Raw genomic sequence first — 20,561 nt, 5'->3', positions numbered from 1 at the left:
GTATAACGTAGAGGACCTGACCGTCCTTTGAAAAAGCTGTAGTCAGGGTGTTCTTGTTTCTCAGAAATAAACGGAATGAGCTTATTTGCAAGCGCCCCAGTCTGCTCCAGGCGGAAATTCTTCAGGCTGTCCTTGCTGTGCTTGTGTAAAGGAGGCCAGGCCCGTGTCCGCTTCATCAGAACATGGTTTTCCTTATGTTTCATTTGCTTTTTAAAATAGCTGTCTATGTATCATTTGCCAAAATAATGTGAAGAATTTGGTTATAATAAAAGTTCAGATTTGTTTAGAGAGAAGAAATATAGTGTTCAAACTATTGCTCGTTAAAAAAAAAAAAAAAAAAAAAAAACCCCAGCAAGATAAGCACTCAAGATTAGCCCCGATTAGCAGTCTGGTAAGACTTCCATATTCAAGCCTCATTTATTTTTAGTTCTCATGTTGAAACCACAGATGAAGACTTTTCTATTTATTCATTCTTGACCTTGGGCAGGCCCGTCTGCTCCCACATTCTTCTCATCATTTTGGAATCTTGTTGAGCTGGGATATTAAGCAGGGCTCTAGAAGAACATCAACATTTTCAAATGGTTAGAGTCTCTGGAGTTAAATTACCTTGTGTCTAATCAACCCTGGCCTGAAGTGGGGTGTGGACACCTCCCCCACTTTTACCCATGGTTCATAGAAAGGGGGGCAGAGTAGTTGTTCAAGTTTTTCTTGGATTAACCACACTTTTAGCACTGAGGAGTAGATATAAAAACATTCAATAAAAGTGTGTGACCACAAATAAACTCCCAGGCTCTGAATACAGAGGGTGCCAAAAAAAATGTGTACACATTTTAAGAAAGCAAAACTGTATTAATTGTAATACTCAATATATACCGATAACAAAAGATGAATACAAGTCACGTTTGACTTCTGCAATTACAAGAGGTGCTCAAAGTGGTTACCATCAGCATCCAGACTCTTCTGATAATGGTGAACTACTGCTTGAGCAACGTTGACCAAAGTGTCTACTTGTATACATTCTTTTGGCACCCCTGGTACTTTGAAATTCTTTTTATTTCTCACTGACTTGCTATGCATTATTTCTTCCTGCCAACCTAGTAACACCATACCATACCTCTCTTTTCTGTGACAGCATAAATTTTTGTGGTTTTTTTCAATCTTATCTGAATTTGACAATAGCCTCATGTACCTGTTGGCCACCTGTATGTCTTCTTTGAAAAAATGTCGATTTAGATCTTCTGCCCATTTTTAAAAAACTTAATTGTTTGGGGTTGTTTTGCTATTAAGTTGTATGATTATTTTTTTTAAAAAAGATTTTATTGGGGAAGAGGAACAGGACTTTATTGGGGGAACAGTGTGTACTTCCAGGCCTTTTTTCCAAGTCAAATTGTTGTCCTTTCAATCTTAGTTGTGGAGGGTGCCGTTCAGCTTCAAGTTGTTGTCCTTTCAGTCTTAGTTGTGGAGAGTGCAGCTCAGCTCCAGGTCCAGTTGCCGTTGCTAGTTGCAGGGGGTGCAGCCCACCATCCCTTGCGGGAGTCGAACCGGCAACCTTGTGGTTGAGAGGACGCGCTCCAACCAACTGAGCCATCTGGGAGCTCAGTGGCAGCTCAGTTCAAGGTGCCGTGTTCAGTCTTAATTGCAGGGGGCACTGCCCACCATCCCTTGTGGGACTTGAGGAGTTGAACCGGCAACCTTGTGGTTGAGAGGATGCGCTCCAACCAACTGAGCCATCCAGGAGGCAGCTCGGCTCAAGGTGCCGTGTTCAATCTTAGTTGCAGGGGGCGGAGCCCACCATCCCTTGCGGGACTCCAGGAGTTGAACCGGCAACCTTGTGGTTGAGAGGACGCGCTCCAACCAACTGAGCCATCTGGGAGCTCAGTGGCAGCTCAGTTCAAGGTGCCGTGTTCAGTCTTAATTGCAGGGGGCACTGCCCACCATCCCTTGTGGGACTTGAGGAGTTGAACCGGCAACCTTGTGGTTGAGAGGATGCGCTCCAACCAACTGAGCCATCCAGGAGGCAGCTCGGCTCAAGGTGCCGTGTTCAATCTTAGTTGCAGGGGGCGGAGCCCACCATCCCTTGCGGGACTCCAGGAGTTGAACCGGCAACCTTGTGGTTGAGAGCCCACTGGCCCATGTGGGAATCGAACCGGCAGCCTTCGGAGTCAGGAGCATGGAGCTCTAATCGCCTGAGCCACCGGGCCAGCCCAAGTTGTATGATTTTTTTTGAAAAAATATATTTCAGATCTTAACTCTTTCTTGGATGTATGATTTAAAATTATTTTCTTCCATTTAGTAGGTTGTTTTCATTTTGTTGATGTTTTTCTTTGCTGTGCAGAAGCTTTTTAGTTTGATGTAACCCCACTTGTTTATTTTTGCTTTGGTTGCTCTTACTTTTGGTGTCAGATTTAAAAGAAAATCATCAAGACCTATGCAAGGAGCTTACCGCCTATGTTTTCTTCTAGGAGTTTTATGATTTCAGGACTAATATTCAAACCTTTGCTCACCAACTTTTAATGAAGAAGTGAGTCTCACCATTTTGTTTTATGTAAATGAACTAATCACAAACCTAATGAATATGTTTTTTTATGATATTTTTGGTGAGAAAACTACTAGAAACTTCTCAGCAGAAAATGTGCTTAGGTATATAGAATAACGACACAGGAAAAACATCACTTTGAGTTCCAGTGACACAGGGAAGCACGTGGCGGTACCTTAGCTAGGTCTGCATTTTGACTCTAGACCTTTTGAAGTCCAATGAGAGGTTGTCACAAGTATGGTTATTTATCTTGTGAGGGGAACAGGTGCCAGTTTTTGCATCATAGGTGCCTTACAAGCACTTTCCCATGTGTAAATATGTAATCATTCAGCTCTACATACCTAAAGAAAAATATTGTACCCTGAGAACCTACACCCCCAGAGTTTCATAGGTTTATATGTTTCTTTTTAATACTCCACTCTAATCTATGTAGAAAATGTTTTGGATGAGTGTGAAGAAAGGCCTTAAAATGAGGCACTTTTTCCCCCCCAAAGAAATGAATTGTCCCATTTGTTAGTAATTCTTCTCTCTTCCAGTGGTTTGTGGTCCAATATTTGCCGTCTGTCAAATTCTTGAAGATCCTAGGGTAGGTGTCGGGTTATCTGTTCTGGGGGCTGGGCCGTATGCATGTAGCAGGAGCTTTGAAGTCAGCCCCCACCCTGCCTGGGCTCCACTCCTGACTCCGACACCTCTTGGCTCTCTTGGGCAGGCTCACACCACCTGTTTGTCTCAGTTTTTTAAAAGTCTGTACAGTAGAGGTAATAGTATGACAGTTGTGAAGATCAAATTCATGGTAAGTCCTCATATTAAAACCTCAGAGACCCACAGACACCATTTATGGTTTCAGTAATTGTGGTTTTGGAAGGTTTTAATATCTGCTCACAGGTGCACTTTCATCATGACTTATGTTCTCAACTTTGCCAGAGGTACGAGGAATGAGAAACTGAGAGGTGACATTTCAAGTGTATCTTTAATACTATTGCTGAATGTTCACAGGGCAGGGGCTAATGAATTAAGTAAAGTATTTCCATACCCTAGGATACTCTGTAGTATGGTGTAGATGGTCTATATGATGTAGAAAGATGCCCTGATGTTAAGTGAAAAAAGCAAGGGGTAGCATAATGCCATCATGCCATTTTTGGGAAAAAAAAAAAAAAAAAAAAACCACCCCAAAAAACCCCCAAAAAAGCAAAATGTAACATACAGCAACTTATGTCATGTTTTTAGAAGGAAATATCTAGAAAGATTGCCACCAGAGATTGCAAATTGGTCGCCCCTGGGTGAAATCCAGCTAGCAACTGCGTTTTGTGTGCCCTGTATAGGATTTAAAAAAAAAAAAAAATGATGTGGATGCCAGCATTTCAAAAGATTTTACATAAAACCTGGAATTTACAGCTTCTTTTGAAAAACTGTAATGTCTAGTCACCCTGGGCCAATAGTCCTTTGAGACCCCAACAAGCAGGACCTGACCTACGGCGGCCACGGTGGGTGATGCCCCAGTGCCCACCCAGGCTTTCCTCTCAGGTGCCTTACCCCCTTAAAAGCATTTGTGTTTGCGACCCCTTTCTCTACATCTGGTTTTAGCATGGCTATTAAATCCCACTTTGGGAAGTGGGATCGGAGTGTTCCTTTATAAGCTCCCACGATAAAGCTCAAAATGGACTTGAATCCTTCAGGGCAGGAGCCTCTTGTTATTGAAATGCTCCTCTGAGATGCCTTGTGTGTGGACAGATTTCATTACTGGAGTTCTTGCTTCTGGTCAAAGCAGGGGCATCAGAGGAAATGGCCATGCCCTCGTCTTTCCTTCCTTTGTGCGGGCTGTGCCCCTTTCTCCCTGCCAGGGCGTCTGCTGGTTCTCCCTTCCTTCCTCCCTCCTCCATTGCTACCTGACCTGGAGCCCACTCAAGTTTCACCTCTTCCACGAAGTGCTGCAGCCCACGGGTTTCAGTTCTCTCTCCTTCACAGTCAACAACCGGAAGTTAGGCTTAATCATTCTAGGATTAGTTCTTTTGAATGTGTCCTCCCTCCCTCAGAAAAAGAAAGAAACTCTAGGGGTCATCTCACATTTCCTTTGGATCCTCACTGGGGTTGGCCACTGAGGCTCCACAGGGTGGCTTATTGGAAAATCCTCCAGGAGATGAGGGGCTGGGCTATGGGAACCTCCATTGATCCTCAGGGGATTGACACTCTTCATTAGCTGAGCTGCCACCAAAGCTGACTAATCTCAGGTTGTTTACAGGCCTGTATAAATTCAGGACCCTTTCTATACAGGAGGCTAAAGCAAGAGGCCTTTTTAGGAATGCCTCCCCTCCCCTCCCTTCCCCTACCCCTACCTCCACCCCCACCCCTACTCCTGTGCCAGCCACCTTGCTTTGTGGGGAGTCAGGCTTTGGGAAATAGGGGATCGCAAGGATGAGCTGAAACTCACCTTTTGTGGACACCAGTCTGATTTGCACACGTTATCGCCTGTTTCCTGGGTGCCAGACCTGTTAGGTACCACTTATGGGTCTCGAGGTGAACCAGATGCGTGCCTGAAAGTCCTGACCATTTTCACAATGATTTCACTTCCTTTTTTCTCCAAACAGATGGGAGCACACCCCACCCCCCATGCTCCTTGAAGCAAGACCCACGCCTCTGAGCAGAGATTTCAAAGCATTTGCTTTTCTTCCAAAACGCTCTGTGGTTGTGCCTCTCACTGCGGTTGTCCTGGTCGTTCTGCCACCTAGAACACCCATCAGAATTCTGCCCTGTGGCTCTTGTTCTGAGAAGTCTTTCCAGACTTTGTCCCCATAAAAAGTGCATTTGCCAGGCTCGGTTATTTTTTGACTCCCTAAACACTTTTTGCAAGTTCCTGGCAACAGTTCTTTTAGTCTCGGTCATCACGGTTCATCTTTGTACCAGAGCCTGGTACATCCCTTGTGTCGATGGGGCAGAAGGCACTCTTCAGAGGTCTTGCCGCTGCCCTGAGAGAATGGGGCACGCTGCTTTCCTGTAAGCTCTGAAATTGAGTCTTGGATTGAATCTTGTTCAAATAAACCCTGTCTTTGCTGAGCCCCCCCACTTTACTCAGGGCTGAGACAGGCAAAGGCTGTTAAAAATCTGCACATTTGTAAGAACATCTTGGAAGACCTGGGGCTGAATCTTTGCAGCTATTAGTTGCAATTAGAAAGATTTTTGCAAATCAACTACGGCCCCATTAGAGAACTGAAAAATAAAAGTTACTGAAAGCTACACTGGAGCTATATCTCCCTGGATTTGAGACCCACTGCAACGGTGTAGTAGGGTGTGTTGACTTGTTTGTGGGGAGGGATTGAACAGGGCATAGTTTTCATCTGAAACCTTGTGGTTTGCTGTGAGACCATCTATCTCACCCAAGAAGTCTGGGTTTTATAAAATGCAGGGGACCGGGGCAAGGTGTTCAGTCTGGTGAGATCTCCAGTTCATAAAATGAAAAATGTCAACTGTGAATTATTTCCATAATAACTCTGAGAAGACAGTAAGACCTCTTGTTATCCACGTGAAAAGATGAAAGGGAGGTTTCTAGAAGTAGCTATTTTGAAGGGGTTCTGAAGAGAAGATTTGCGGAAGAAAAAAAGAAACACGGGTGGGTGTGGTGTTTACCACCACTCTCATCTATTGAGTTGCTATGAAATTGGGATGCAGTGTGGGCGCTGTACCCCGGCAGGGCTGCCGACTTGGGTGAAGTGCAAGTGGACTACTGGTTCTTCCTTGAACACCTCAAACTCTCCTCCCAATGTTCCTTCTTCATTTCCCCGCAGTGGTTGGGCCTGCAGAACTCTAGATTTGAGGCATGATGTCCTAGCAGCAAACTCTCTAGACCTGCCAGAATGCGCAGCATGGCTTTAGGTGGGGACCCAGTGAGCATTGTTTAGTTCTCACAGGCTGGGGATTGTCAGCCAGAAACTGCATTTCTGGTGTGCCTGTGAATGCCAAAAGGCTTGGTGCTCTGAAAAAGCAGCGGCAGGCAGGCAAAGAAACCACCAGAGATGGAGAGCTCTTGGCTGATGAGGTTCTCAGCTTATGACACTTGTAACTGATGGCCCCCCCTGTCACTTCCTGTCATGCAGCCCAAGTGGGGGGGAGGAGTTCCTTCGGTGAAACCATGCTCTACTCTGCTCAGAGTATCCTGTCCACAGGACTCCGCCACAGTTAGGACGGGGGACTCTGGGTGGATGAGGCTGGAGCGCCCCATGGTGTGGTGTTGCTTCTTTGTCCATGCTCAGGTAAGCTCCCTACAACTGAGCCAGGGGTGCACCAGCTCCCGACTCCCACCCAAGCCTAGCTGGGCGGTGTCAGGAGCTGAGGTGTGGGAGGGTACAGCTCTCTTTTTATCTCCTGAGAAACTAGTAGGGTACTGCTGTTAAAAATGCCTGGGGTGGAGGCAGGCTTCTGCCTCACTTTAGTATGAATCAGAAAAGAGCTGTGTTTAAGACCACAAAAGGTTGTGCTCGGTGGAGATGGTGAGTTAGTGGAGTGCCTAGCTGTCAGCGCGTCCTTCACTATCTGTGATTGGAGGAGAGCAAGGGGAGGTGGATCTTTTTCACTCTTTGCTCCATGATGCTAGTAATTTTTTTGGAGACCTGTTTTCAGTTAATGAGAAGGAAAAAAGAGGGGAAAGGATGCATCTGCCTTCTGTTTTGTTTTGATCACAAACTGGATTTCCAAAATCTTCTTTCGATTGGAAAATGGCTGAACTCAGTTTGGAAGTTCATTCTGCTTGGAGCAACTTTTTTATAGGTTTCCTTAAAGTAAACCTGGTGTTTTGAATGTATTCATCATTGGGAAGATGAAGTCAGATAATATCGGGAGACTCAGACTCGCTGGTGTTCTCATTAAGAATGTTGGTGCCTGGTTTGGGTTATTTTGGAAGGAGCTGCTGGAAATATATTTTTCTGGGCTGAAGAATGGTTAGGAGCCTTGAAGCTTACTCTCTCTGTCCCTTTTATTTGTTTGTTTGTTTATGGGTAGGTATTAAAGCTTTGGATAAGTCAAAACTATTTTCTAAAGGAAATGCTCATAGTTTTTCCTATTCCTCTCATCAGAATTGTTTCTGAAACTGATTTTTGTAATTCTATTCCAACTCTTGTACATGACAATTATAGACATACATTTTTAATCTTTTCATGTGATTTGGGTGGTTTCACTATCTCATTCCTTTCCCATCTCACTCACCTAGCTGTTTGTTCACCTGATAAAGAATAATATTTGAGCCTTTGAGATATAGAAATTGATAACATTTAAAATGGTTTACTACATTTCAGTGATAGTTAATGCGACATTAATAGAAAATAATATAATAATAGCTAACATTTAGGAGATACTTTTCATGTTTCTAAGCACTTGATTTGCATTAGCTCTTGAAATTGTTACAGTACCTTGGGGGTTGGCTGTTATTATTATCCCCTTTTTGCAGATGGTAAAACTGAGGCTAAGAGATAGTAGATAATTTAATTTGCCCAACATTATCTAGCTGGTTAGTAGTGTCTCAGACTTCAAATTCAGGCAGCATGGATCCTTAAATGACATTCTTAGCCATTAGGCATTACATGGTGATTTGAATGATGGGGACCTTTCTACATCTCCTGTCACATGCAGCATATTCAGTGACACTCTGCTACCCAATCCTTTGGCAGATCAACCTGTTTTGGTGGATGTTTGCTGTAATCCAATTAACACCTACTTTGGAGGCATCGATGACAAGTCACTGCCTTCTCTGAACTCAGTTTCTCCACCTGTCAAATGGAGATGTCTGTAAACTCACATTAGCTCTGATGTGAATCTTAGGTATACAGCTACTTGCCAAAAAGTCAAAAATAGTTCTCACAGCTCCGTATTTCAAAGTCAAATGATTTAATGAGTGTTTTAAAGCACATTTTCCCAAATGATATCAACTACAATTCCAATTGTAATTGTCTGGATGGCTACTGACTGTTATTCTGCTCTTGAAAATATTATTAATTGAATTTTTATTGCTTGGCTCTGAGAGTCTCCAGAGAAAGGATTTGGAGGAATTAGGGCTGGGAATGGCAGGGGCAGTTGGTAACTGGATGTGGAGGGAGAGGAAGGCAGGAGAGAAACCCTCTACAGATCTCAGATTCATTGTGTGAGAGTTGGCCCAGGTGGTTCTGTATCTGCGGAGAACTGGTTGAGTGCAATGGTTAAGGGCATGGCTTATAGAACCACATGAATGTAGATTTGAGTCCCAGCTTTGCCTCTTACTAACCATGCAATCCTATGCATGTTCCCAAACCTCTCTGAATTTGTTTCCTCGTCTGTAAAATGGGGATAAGTAGTGTCTACCTTATAGCGTTGTCATGAGGAATAAATGAAATGCCTCATACAGTGCCTGGTACATTCAGCACTCAGCAAACATGATCCGTGGCCCAGCCCTCATTCGCCGCAGAATGTGTTGGTAGCTACCAGAAAAATGACTCCTTAGTATGGAAGGGCTTAGCAACAGGGCTGAGAAACATCTTATATCCTGTGATCAACGTGGTCCTGGTTTGATATGGTAGAGGGAAGGAAGCAGCAGATTCCATGGAAAGTCAGTACTTCATTGTGAAGGCCCCATTCCAGCCATGTTTTCACAGCTTGCCCAGAACGCCGAGTGGGAGCCATGGAAGGGGAAGTTGATTCAAACCAGATCCTAAAAAGGTCTTCTCTTGATGGAACACTCAGAAGTATGACTCGGAGAGGGCAAGGTCAGGGTGGTGACCCCAAGGGTCCACCAGGACAGGGACAATGGGTGACTCGAGGACTTAAATATAGACTGTGGATGTCGCTTAGGGAAACCACTTCCTGATGCTGGTCAGGGTGGGTGGGTCTCTTGGGAAGAGCTCGGGAAGCAAGCCCTATGTGTCAACCCTTGCTCTGCCAGCCCTCTTTTTCTGAATGACTTTGTCCCTATTGTAGCTTCTACTCATCCGTTGAGCACCTGACTCCCTTTGGCAGCTTTGTTTATGGCCCAGTCTCTTCCCTTCCAAGTCTCATTTTTTGGAGTTTACCACTTCTCTCCCTTGTTTCTTGCAGACCCTATCTAGCCCCTGTAATAAATTCCAGGTGCTTTTGCCAAAGTGTTGCTCATGGAGCACTGGGCTAGGAGTCAGGAGTTTGGGGTTCAAGTTCTAGGTTATGCAGTTAACCTTGGGCAATGCTGGACTTCCCTGAGTACTAGGTTCTCCAATAGAGATTGCTTTTAATAACCTGGGTCCTGGATGGTTGACAGTCTCAGTCCAAATCCACTGCCACTTGACCTTGGGCAAGTTTCTTACCTCTTTGGGCCTCAGTTACCTCATCTGCAAAGTGGAAATGACAATAGTATTTACCTCAGATACTCTGAGGAGTTTATAAAATAACTCTGTGGAACTCTTAAGATGGTACATTTCCTGTCGGTGCTCAAAACTTCTAGCTATGATTGTGATTATGATTTGTAGGAAACTGAGACTCGAAATGGATCAGTGTTTCCTAAACTTCAGTCATGTTTCGCATATCCATATAGCACTTGTATTGTTATTTTTCACTTATTGTTTTTCTTTAAATTATCTCCTTTATTTATTTATTTTTTTAACTTAGGCTCATCCTAAGCAGTAATAGTCCTGAAATCACTAAACGCTACAAAGTATTTCTTGAAACACATCATAAATGCATCCAGGTCTACTGCATGTGGTCTGAAATGATCTTGTGTCACCTCCAGGTCCACTTCCCACACTTTGGGGACTGCAGAACCAGTAGCTCTGAGCATCTGAGGCCTAGGTTGCTGCCTTCTGGTGGGTTTGACAATGCTCACCCCACCAGAATGAATGGTCAGCCCACCCTTTGATTCATCAGGCACTGCCTGAGAACCAGCTTTGTGCCCGACTCCGTGCCAGGTGCCAAGATAGCTAAAATATGTGTATTTGTAGCCCCTGCTGTCTTCTTTGAATGGGGCCTTACCAGTCCAGAGAAAATGAAGTAGAGAGAGCCATAAAATGACCCAATTGCTGAAATCCCACCTTAATGAGAAGTAAGAGAAGCCAAGGCCACTCTCTGCCTGAAATCTCTGGCTGTAGCTAAAGAAGACTGTCTCAGCTAGCTTTTGCAGAGTAACAACCACACCAAACTCAGTGGCAAACAGTCACAAGCATTTATGCTTATGCTCACAGGTGTGCAGGTTGGCTAGGGCCTCGGCTCCACATGCCCTATAGGGCCTGCTCCATTCGCTGCCCACATGCATATTATTTTCATGTGGAAGTCAGAAGTTCCCCGAGGAGCAAGCAGAAACACACCTGATCTCTTAAGGCCTAGGTTTGGGATTGGTACAATGTCCCTTCCACCCATATTCCATGGGCCAGAGCAAGTCGCAGTACCACGCCATGGAGGTCAGGAGAGCGCGTAAAAGTTTTCTGAAGAACAAATTGATTCACCACAGAGACCATTAGCATTTACGCCCTCAACCTGCATGTATTAGTGCCCGGTATGTGGAGCACGCTGCCATGTGGTGGAGGATAAATATAGTAACAATAATTGATGACGATGGTGAGAACATCTAATCCAAGGCCCAGCATGGACTAGGTTCTACGTGAATATGTGTTGAGTGAGTTTCTGCTAGTATCTCTGGAGTGCTGACTAGTGATGAGTATTTTACATGGGTTGTCTTATGTTATCCTGCCCCCACTGAGCAGGTGCAGTCATCCCAGGTCAAACAAGTGTGATACTCTCTTGGCCTATCAAATGCTTATGATGTTCTGACGTGAGGAAGGAGAGAGCTGGTGAAGGCACGGCCGTGGGAGAAGCCACACATGGAAATCATCCCTGACGTGGGGGCGTCATACCAAAGTGGCTCAGGTTCAAATCCATCGTGGTTCCTGGACTATCCTAGTTTCTCTAAATCACTAGCCGTTTTCTTTCTTGAAGTCACATGTATTTTTGAATGTTCTCTTCAGAAAACTACAGAGTTGTGAAAATTTCTGTGCAGGCCTGTGGTACCAGGTAAAGAACTCTGCTGTAATTATTCATTCCATCACCCTCCTCCCACCTCTGTGCTTTTCCTTCCCTTTCTAAGAACTTTACCCAGTAGAAAAGATGTTTTTTCATATTAGTATGCCGGTATCAAGCTCAGGGTCTGACTCATATTAATTGCCCAATAAGTGTTTTTTAAATGAGTTGAGAGAATGAGGATGACCGTGTTGGTGATACGTCGTTTACGTATGCCGAGGGTCGCAGAGTTTTTCGACTGGATGAAATAGGAAAGCTTATATAATCCAACCCCTTTATTTTGTGGGTGATAAAAATGAGATCTAGACAGGTTAGCTCACTTGCCCAAAGGCACACAGCTGCTAATAATTAATAACAATAAATGTTTTCCTCCAAGCAGATGACATGCTCACATACAATTAGGTTTCATTCCCTTAGTACTGGTTAAAAGGCAGTGCCCATTCTGACCCATCAGTTTTCTGGATCATGTTGCAAAGCTGAGTTTTCTTGGTCTTCATAGCCAAAGCCAAAGCCACGGATGACAGAAACATATATGCCAAGTTTCAACTATAGAACCATTGTGATGTGAGTCCTTCTGGGCAGAGCCTGAGTCACCACTTCCTCTGGGTCTCCCCTTTTCACTCTGCTCCTCAGTCCTCACCCAGAGCTGTGTGTACAGGCTGCTGGGAATGCAGGAGGGTTAGGGCCAAGACAGGGACATTTGCAAGCCAAGGAGCTAGTCAAGCCAAGGGTGGAAGGCGGCTTAGGATCAGAACGGGGGAGGGATTTGTTCCTACAGAGTCCTGCCAATCTTATTTGAAGCCATTCTTCTATTCTTAGTTTTGAAGGCACTTTGTTCTCTGGTGCATTGTTTCAACTGCCACCAGGAAATCAGTCCCTGCTCGGGGTCAGTTATGCCACTGGTTCCTGCCTGTGGCCGCCCAGGTGGGAAGTGGACTGGTTTGTTTCAGGGCTGATCTTTCCGCATCAGGATCGTTGCCACCCTTTCTCCTTTTGTTACCCACCCTGTCTGCACGGGAGGGGAGGGCGAGGTAGAAAGAGAGATGCCAGTGAGTCTGTTTTTCTTTATGGAAATAGTAGCTATTAATACTTATTTCTATGCTAAAATCCAGGTCTCAATAAAGCGCCGTGCCCTGTGAAGCAGTGTTGTCCAGTAGAACTAAAACGTGAGCCATACATGTATTTTTAACTTTCTTAGCAGCCACGTTAAAAGAGGTTCAAAGAAATAGATGAAATTAGTTTTAATGATTTTTTTTAACCCAATATATCCAACTATTAGCATTTCCCCATGTAATCAAATAAAAATTAAGCAGACATTTTACATTCTTTTTTCATGTTGAGTCTTCAAAATCCAGTGTGTATTATATACTTGGAGAACATCTGAGTTCACTGGCCACATTTCAGGAGCTCATTTCCCACCTGTGCTCATAGTAGCCGGGGGCTAGTACAGGTCTAGAGCATCACTGTCCAGTAGAACTTTTTATGATGATGCCAATATTTCACATATCCGCTGGCTCCTACTGAGGCCATTATCCACAGATGGCTGTTAAGCACTTGAAGTGTGGCTAGTGCAGCTAAGGAGCTGAGTTTTAAATTTTATTTAATTTTAATTAAAATCTGAACAGTCACATGTACCTAGTGGCTACTGTGTTGGACAGTGCAACTCTATTGATTTATCTTCTTAGAGAAATATTGATGGAAACTTGTCCAAGCTATCATTTTTCATTTACCACATTGGCAGAGATGAAAAAACTGGATAACACTAATAAGAGTAACAGGACCTTTCATACATTGCCAGTGGGAGGATGAATTAAAATGGTCTTTATGTCGGACAATTTGGCAATGTTTATCCAAATCACAAGCATACATTCCCTTGGGCCCAGCAGTTCCATTATGGGACATTACACTCTTTCACATATGTAGACTGGTTTACGTAGAAGGGGATTTGCTGCAGCAAAAGATTGGAAACCACGTACATAATCAATTGGGGACTAGATAAATAAGGTATGGTCCATTAAAAGTGATTTGCAACTATTGGAAAAATGAGGCCAATTTTTATTCAATGGTGTGATAATAGGCTGTCCAAGATACAGTGTTGAGCAATCTAGAGCGGTGCATATAGTATGATGCCATTTGGGTAAAAGAAATGACTTACATATTTTTTGTATAGAGCAGCTCTGGAAGAATACAAAAGGAACTGATCACAGTGGTGCCTCCTGGGGGAGGAAGGGATGGCTGGGGTGAGAGAGGCCTATTTATCATTGTACAATGTACCCTTTTGGAATTTAATCCCATGCACTTGAATTATCTATTCAAAAAATAAATATCTAAAACATGACAAGAGGAAACTCTAAGGGAAGGGTGAATCAGAGAAGGCTTCCTAGAGGAGGTGACTTTTAGATTGAACTGTAAAAGATGCACAGGAGTCCTTCTGGCAGGAGGAAGGCTCAGGCTCAGAGGCGTAAACAAGCAGGACAGGTTCAGGTATCCGTGGGTACCCAGTGGTGGGCAGAGTGCTCAGTCTATAAAATAGAGCAGTATGGAGCTTGGACAGGTACTAGATTGGCCAAATGGGAAGTTTTGTGAGCAGAGTTTGGATTTAACTCGATGAGCCATAGGCAGCCATTTGATGGTTTGAAGGAAGTGGGAAATGACATGATTGCATTTGTGTGAAAGACAACTCTTGGCAGAGGGGTGGATGATTTGCAACAGTGGTTCTCAAAGTGTGATCAAGGACCCCTAGGAATCCTCAAGACCTAGAAACTAATTTCGTAATCCAAAACAGATTTTCTTCATGTATGTCAACTAAAATAACAACATAGCTGATTGACTGCAGAAGCAGATATGTGAATTCAGCTGTCTTCTATGTAATTAGACATTAAAGAGAGTTGTAAAGGTATAAAACAAAGCTTCTTTTCTCACTTTATAATTTGTCTTGGAAAATATAGTTACTTTTCATTAAAATATGGTAATTCGATTAATAAGTAACATACTTGTTACTTTTGAAAGAATGAATGTTTTTTAAATTTCTCAGCTTTATTTTCTGATGTTGCAAATAATGGTTTAGCCCACATAAACAAAAGCTCTTTGAGGCCCTTAATGACTTTTAACAATATAAAGGGATCCTGAGATTTAAAAAAAAAAAAATTTTTTTTGAGAACCGCTGGTGTGGAAGCCAGGAGGCCCTGCATGCTTGTGATTCTGGTTGGTTCAAAATAAACTACAGGGAAACAAAGGCAGCTATCCAAATGTGAGTCAAGTAGGAGGCATGAGCTAGCGGTGCTGGAGCTGATGTGCATTGTATGTGTCTGAGTGCAACGGTATAATGTGGGCAGGTATGTGAATGGGGGAGCTTGACTGAGGCTTCGGTTTTGACTGGTGGCAATGTTGGTGCATGTTCTGTACTCTGCTTCTGCACTGATAGGTATTTCTGTTATTTCAGTCTTTTGCTGTTTATAAACACCCTGAACATCCACGTACAGGTCTCCACCCACATTCAAGAATTACTGTAGAGTATCTCCGTGAAAGTGGAATGCTGGGCACATCTTCAACTTGACTGGATGCTGTCAAGTTGCTCTCCAATCTCTGACCCTCCCCAGCCTTGTATGAGAGTCCCCATTTCTCTAGCCCTTAGCGTTGTCAGACGTTTACATGTTGCCAATCTGATGAGTATGAAATGGCAGCTGGCTGTTTTAACCCCAACCCCACCATCATTTCCACACCCACCCACCACGTTGGAACATAAGATACTAAACTCTGAATTGTAAACAATTCAGGAAGAGTCTTTACTTCAAAGAAATGTGTGTGTGTGTGTGTGTGTGTGTGTGTGTGTGTGTGTGAAGCAGTTTCTGTATTTTGGTTCCTTGGGTGAGGAAGAAGTGAAAAATTGGGCCACTGCTCTTTATTTTAGATAGAAACACCCAGTCAAGTGTTCTTGTTCTTGTGGTGTTTGCTGGAATTTGGGGCCAGTTGGATCTGCCCTGAAGGAGAAGAAATCCGGCCCTTCTCAGCCTGACCTGGGCTGGTATTTTGGGAAAGGCCCAGTTTGAGGCCTTAAGCTGAGACCCAAGGCTTTGGGCAAACGAGAGTAATGAATTGCCTTCTCTGGAGTAGCCACGTGTCCTCCCCCGCTCAGACCTCCTGCAGGCCTGAAGCCACGGCCAGCCCCTCCAGCCTGAGACATGTGTGGATGCAGAGTCCTCCTGCATTCAGAGGGGCCCCGTGCTCGGTTTATTGCTCTGCTGCAGCTGTCTTGAAACTCAATCAGTTTTGTACAAGGGGCTTCACATTTTCATTTTTCTGAGTCATTATGTAGCCAGTCCTGCCTGAAGCATCTTTGGCTCTTTCAGATTAAAAAGGGTGTGGGCAGAGGGGCGCAGCTCCATAAGTGGTACTGTCCTCACTCTGTGGCGTGCCCCCCACTGTGAGCCCCAAAGTTCTTTTGGGTGAAACAATCATTTCTTCATTTCATGTATTTATTTTCCTCTCTCTCTCTCTCTCTCTCTCTCTCAATATACGTATCTTTGCCTACTTACTAAAATTTATTTGTAACCCCACAATCAATTCGTGGACATGAATAGTACAGTGAGTCATGTGACGTGCACATTCTCAGCTGAGGCTGAACAAGCCAACACTCTGCCCTCTTGTTCAAGTTCTTATACTGTAAGCAAGTGTCTTTTTCTGGTCTTTTTAGTGCTATTATGTTTCAGACTTTTGGTGCTTTTTGCTTATTTCACTATTTCAAATGCCCCCCAAGGGTGGTGCCACGGTACTGTCCAGTGTGGCTAAGAACAAGAAGACTGCAATGTGGCTCAGGGAGAAAAGACTGTGTGAGACAGGCTTCCTTCAACCGCAAGTTATACTGCTGTTGGCCAGAAGTCAGTGTTCATGCATCAACCATATACATTAAATAAACACACATGAAACAAGATTAGGTCTTGAATTGATTGGCAAAAATATTGTGACCAGAGGCTCACAGGAACTTAACCTTGTATTCCTCTAGGAGTAGTAGTTCAGTATCCACTAACTTATTGTTCACAGAGACTTTATAGAACAGAACTACCATGAATAACAACTTGACTGTATGTATGTACGTAGATATGTATGTATGTGTGTGTGTGTGTGTGTATGTATAGACTCTGTTTCCCCGAAAATAAGACCTAGCTGGACCATCAGCTCTAAATGCGTCTAAGACCCGGTCTTATATTATATAAGACCGGGTCTTACAGTAAAATAAGACCGGGTCTTATATTAATTTTTTTCTCCAAAAGACGCAGTAGAGCTGATTGTCTGGCTAGGTCTTATTTTGGGGTAAACACGGTATGTATGTGTGTTTTATGTGTGTGTTTATATGTGTGTGTATTTGTGTATCTTTTCTTCTCCCTTCCTCTCTCTTTTGCTCACTCTTCTTTCTGTGTTCTCTTTCTTTTTTTTTTTTAATTTATTTTTTAAATTTATTGGGGTGACAATTGTTAGTAAAATTACTTAGATTTCAGGTGTACAATTCTGTATTACATCATCTATAAATCCCATTGTGTGTTCACCACCTAGAGTCAGTTCTCCTTCCATCACCATATATTTGATCCATGTGTTCTCTTTCTTCTCCTCCTAATTCCTTGTGTTTTCTGTTCTCTTTCATTGATCATTGGTCTTTCTGGCATTAGTCTCAAGTCCTCAGAAGGTACCAGGGAAAGTGCTTTTTGTGCATTTGTTCAATACACATTTGTGGGTCACTTTCTTTGTGCAGTGCACTGATCCAGGCTGGGACCTGAACACACACCTTGTGTTTCAAAAATATCACCTGCAGATAGGATTATTGTGACCCATGATTTTGAAGCACATTGAAAATCTCATTTGTTTCTAGAAAGTGTTTCCCAATCTGTGCCATTCTCATTACGCACTTCCCTCCTTGACCCAGCAATCTCCTCGGTCATATGTTGTCATACATGCAAACAATATTGGAAGAAAACTTTAGAGGTCACCTTGGCCAACTTCCTTATTTTACATATAATGAAACTGAGATCCAGAGAGGGAAAGTGAAAGGCCCAAGGTCACATAGCTAGTTCATTGGCCTTAAAAAACAGATGAGAACCAGATAATAATGGTTCCTCAGTTACTGTATTTTATTGCTTTGCATCTGGTAACACAAAGATAACATCAGTTGCAATCTGGCAACTTCTGATAAAAGTTTATAAAACAGATTTCTGCAAATTGTGTACATTGTAATAGAGCCAGAGAAAATACACAAATATACATTCTAGAAAACTATTTAGGTTTGAACTTTATTTTTTTAAACAGAAACATTTCATAGATATGTTTGCAACATAGACGGTTTTTAAATTCCTCTTTTGGGAGGTTCTCACCATCAAAATATCTTTTATAGTACGTCCCAAAGTGAGTGTCACTTGGTCCTAATGATATGTAGCATTACGTTGAGAGCCAGGACTGTGATAACAGAGAGGAGAGAAACATCCCACAAAGCTGAGCAGGAAACAGATCCAGCAGACCTCGTTTCCCACTCTCTCCCCAAACCTTAGCCTGCACTCCCTCCCCTCCCAAAAAGGGAAAGCATGCCCGGTAAAGATAAGTGCCCATCCTCAAACAAAGCATAGCTAACGCTTTGGGTCCCCCAAGCACTCCCATTTCCTGTGGCTAAAGTTAGACCTATTAGATACGAATTTCATTTTTAATTCGTGACTGGGCAGACAGAGGGCTACAGATCCTCTCCAGAAAGGACGGGAGAAAAGGAGGAGTCCTTTTTCAGTCATCCCAGGGGAGAGGGCATCAGAGTGTTGCTTTTTCTGTACTTGTCACAAGTAACAAAAACACATGGAACAATTGCTTTGTGTGACAGTTATGAGAGGGGGTTTCCACAAAGAAAGTGTTTACTAAACCTCACTCATTTGTGAATCACCTTTACCATAGCCCTTACCATTGAAAAATACTTTAAATTTTCTACAAAACCATTTTTTCCCCACATACTTATCTTCAATGGAAAGTTTATATTATCACGATTAACAGAAAACCAATATCTTGCTATAAATAAAATACAACCGTGAAGATAGGTACAAAACAGTGTAGCTAAATTCTAGTTAAATGCGGTTGCCTGTGCCTCTGCACCCAGACGAGAAAGACTGAGGTTGGTAAGCGGTAGGTGTGTGTTAAAGGTGGGGCAGCCGCAATCTGAGCTTTTCTCCTTCAAGCCAGATGGTGAGTTGAAAATGTAAAAACTTTCTCATTGTATGATTTGATGCTGGGAAAAGCCTGTTGCAGCAGACTTTCCCAGCGCTCCACCCATATCGCCTAGGCTCACTCCAGATGCTACCTGCAGAGTCCCCTGTACCCACCTGTGACTTCCTGTGTCCTTCTCCCTGGGATGGTGTCCAACCAAGGGGGTTCACATCCCGAGGAACCCTCTCTCCATCAAGGAGAGGCAGGAGTTGGGGGATTGACTATTTCCACCTCCTCACCCTCAGTGGAAAATTATGAGGTATATTCTACAGTTTCTAGAGGTGTTCTCAGTGGATTGGACTCCAGCTGCCCATAGCTGTAACCTGCTGACTGCACACCCTTTAGTGACTTCCCTCCTTTTCCTGTCTCATTTCCTGCAGTTCTTCCTGGTAATCACCACCTATGTAAACAGCTTATACCTAAAACTTTACCCCAGGATCTACTTAGAGCAGATCCCAAACTAAGACAGCTGGTAAGCATATTAGATCTGACAATTACGTTCGTGAACTCATCCTAGAAAAAGTGCTACATACCTCACTGCTGAATATCACTATGGTCACCTTTGAAGTCCTCCCCTTGGGAAGCTATGCACCAATGCCAGTGCCTAGTCTACCCTTCAAAGCAATTTTGGAACTCTTTTTCATGGCCATCAGAGCTGTCATCATATTACCCTTGATGTCCTGAATGTCATCAAAATGTCTTCTTTCAATATTTCCTTTATCTTCGGGTAAAAAAGGAAGTCATTGGGGGCCAGATCAGGTGAGTAGGGAGGGTGTTCCAATTCAGTTAGTTATTTGTTTACCGGCTCAAAACTCCCTCACAGACAGTGCTGTGTGAGCTGGTGCATTGTCGTGATGCAAGAGCCATGAATTGTTGGCGAAAAGTTCACGTCGTTTTTTTGTCTAACTTTTTCATGCAGCCTTTTCAGCACTTCTAAATAACAATCTTGGTCAACTGTTTGTCCAGTTGGTACTAATTCATAATGAATAATCCGTCTGATATCAAAAAAGGTTAGCAACATCATTTTGACTGTTGATTTGGACTGACGGAACTTTTTTGGTCATGGAGAAAGGGCTGACTTCCATTGTGCACTTTGACGCTTTGTTTCAGGGTTGTATTGGTACACCATGTTTCATCACCAGTGATAACACAGCCCAAAACAGCCTCTTGCCTCTCCAAAAGGTCTTGGCAAACTTTGACTCTCCTTTGCTTTTGTTCATCAGTGAGCTCCTTCAGGACCATTTTTGCACACACCTTTCTCATGTCAAGATTTTTAGTTAAGATTTTCCTAACTCTTTCTGTATTGATGTTTACTTGGGCAGCTATGCTTCTCACAGTCAGCCAATGATTTTGACACACAATTCAATGAATTTTTGCAATGTTTTTGTTAGTTCTGCTCATTGCTGGCTGCCCTGACCTCTCTTCATCAGTGACACATTCTCTCCCCTCAGAAAAACGTTTAATCCATTTGTACACTGCTGTTTTTTCCATGGCATTATCCCCATAAACTTGGACTAACATGTCCCTGGTTTCACTTCCACTCTTCTCAGGTTAAACAAGAAATTTAATGTTTGTTCATTGCTCTAATTCAAACTCAGACATTCTCATGACGGCACACAAAAACACACAACAATAATGAACGCCACTCAGCAAGACACCGCCACACGTTGACATGAACACAGCTGTGAGACACTGATATACCAAGGTTATGAAACTTACCGAGCGGTTTGTACAGTGCTGCCAATGTAAGTGCATGGTGGCAAGGTCGTGAACTTAATTGTGAGACCTCTTACTTCCTAAA

At 43.3% G+C, this 20,561-nt stretch overlaps 1 protein-coding gene across 2 annotated transcripts in view; it reads left to right on the top strand.

The window, feature by feature from the left end:
- ARHGEF3 (Rho guanine nucleotide exchange factor 3) overlaps nt 1-20,561 on the top strand; it is a 295,300-nt gene that overhangs the window by 133,792 nt on the left and 140,947 nt on the right. Inside the window, exon 1 of one of the 2 annotated variants that reach the window (XM_019724206.2) lies at nt 6,634-6,780. The exons of the other annotated variant lie outside the window; for it this stretch is intronic. Coding sequence (XP_019579765.2) covers nt 6,730-6,780 — 51 coding nt within the window. The 5' untranslated portion in view covers nt 6,634-6,729. Of the gene's footprint in view, nt 1-6,633; nt 6,781-20,561 lie in introns of those variants that run through there. 2 annotated transcript variants of the gene reach the window in all.

This window comes from Rhinolophus sinicus, linkage group LG10 (genome assembly GCF_036562045.2).
Source record: "Rhinolophus sinicus isolate RSC01 linkage group LG10, ASM3656204v1, whole genome shotgun sequence".
Classification (NCBI taxonomy): Eukaryota; Metazoa; Chordata; class Mammalia; order Chiroptera; family Rhinolophidae; genus Rhinolophus; species Rhinolophus sinicus.
The sequence above is the reverse complement of the archived record's forward strand: the minus strand, read 5'-3'. Positions and strand labels throughout refer to the sequence as shown.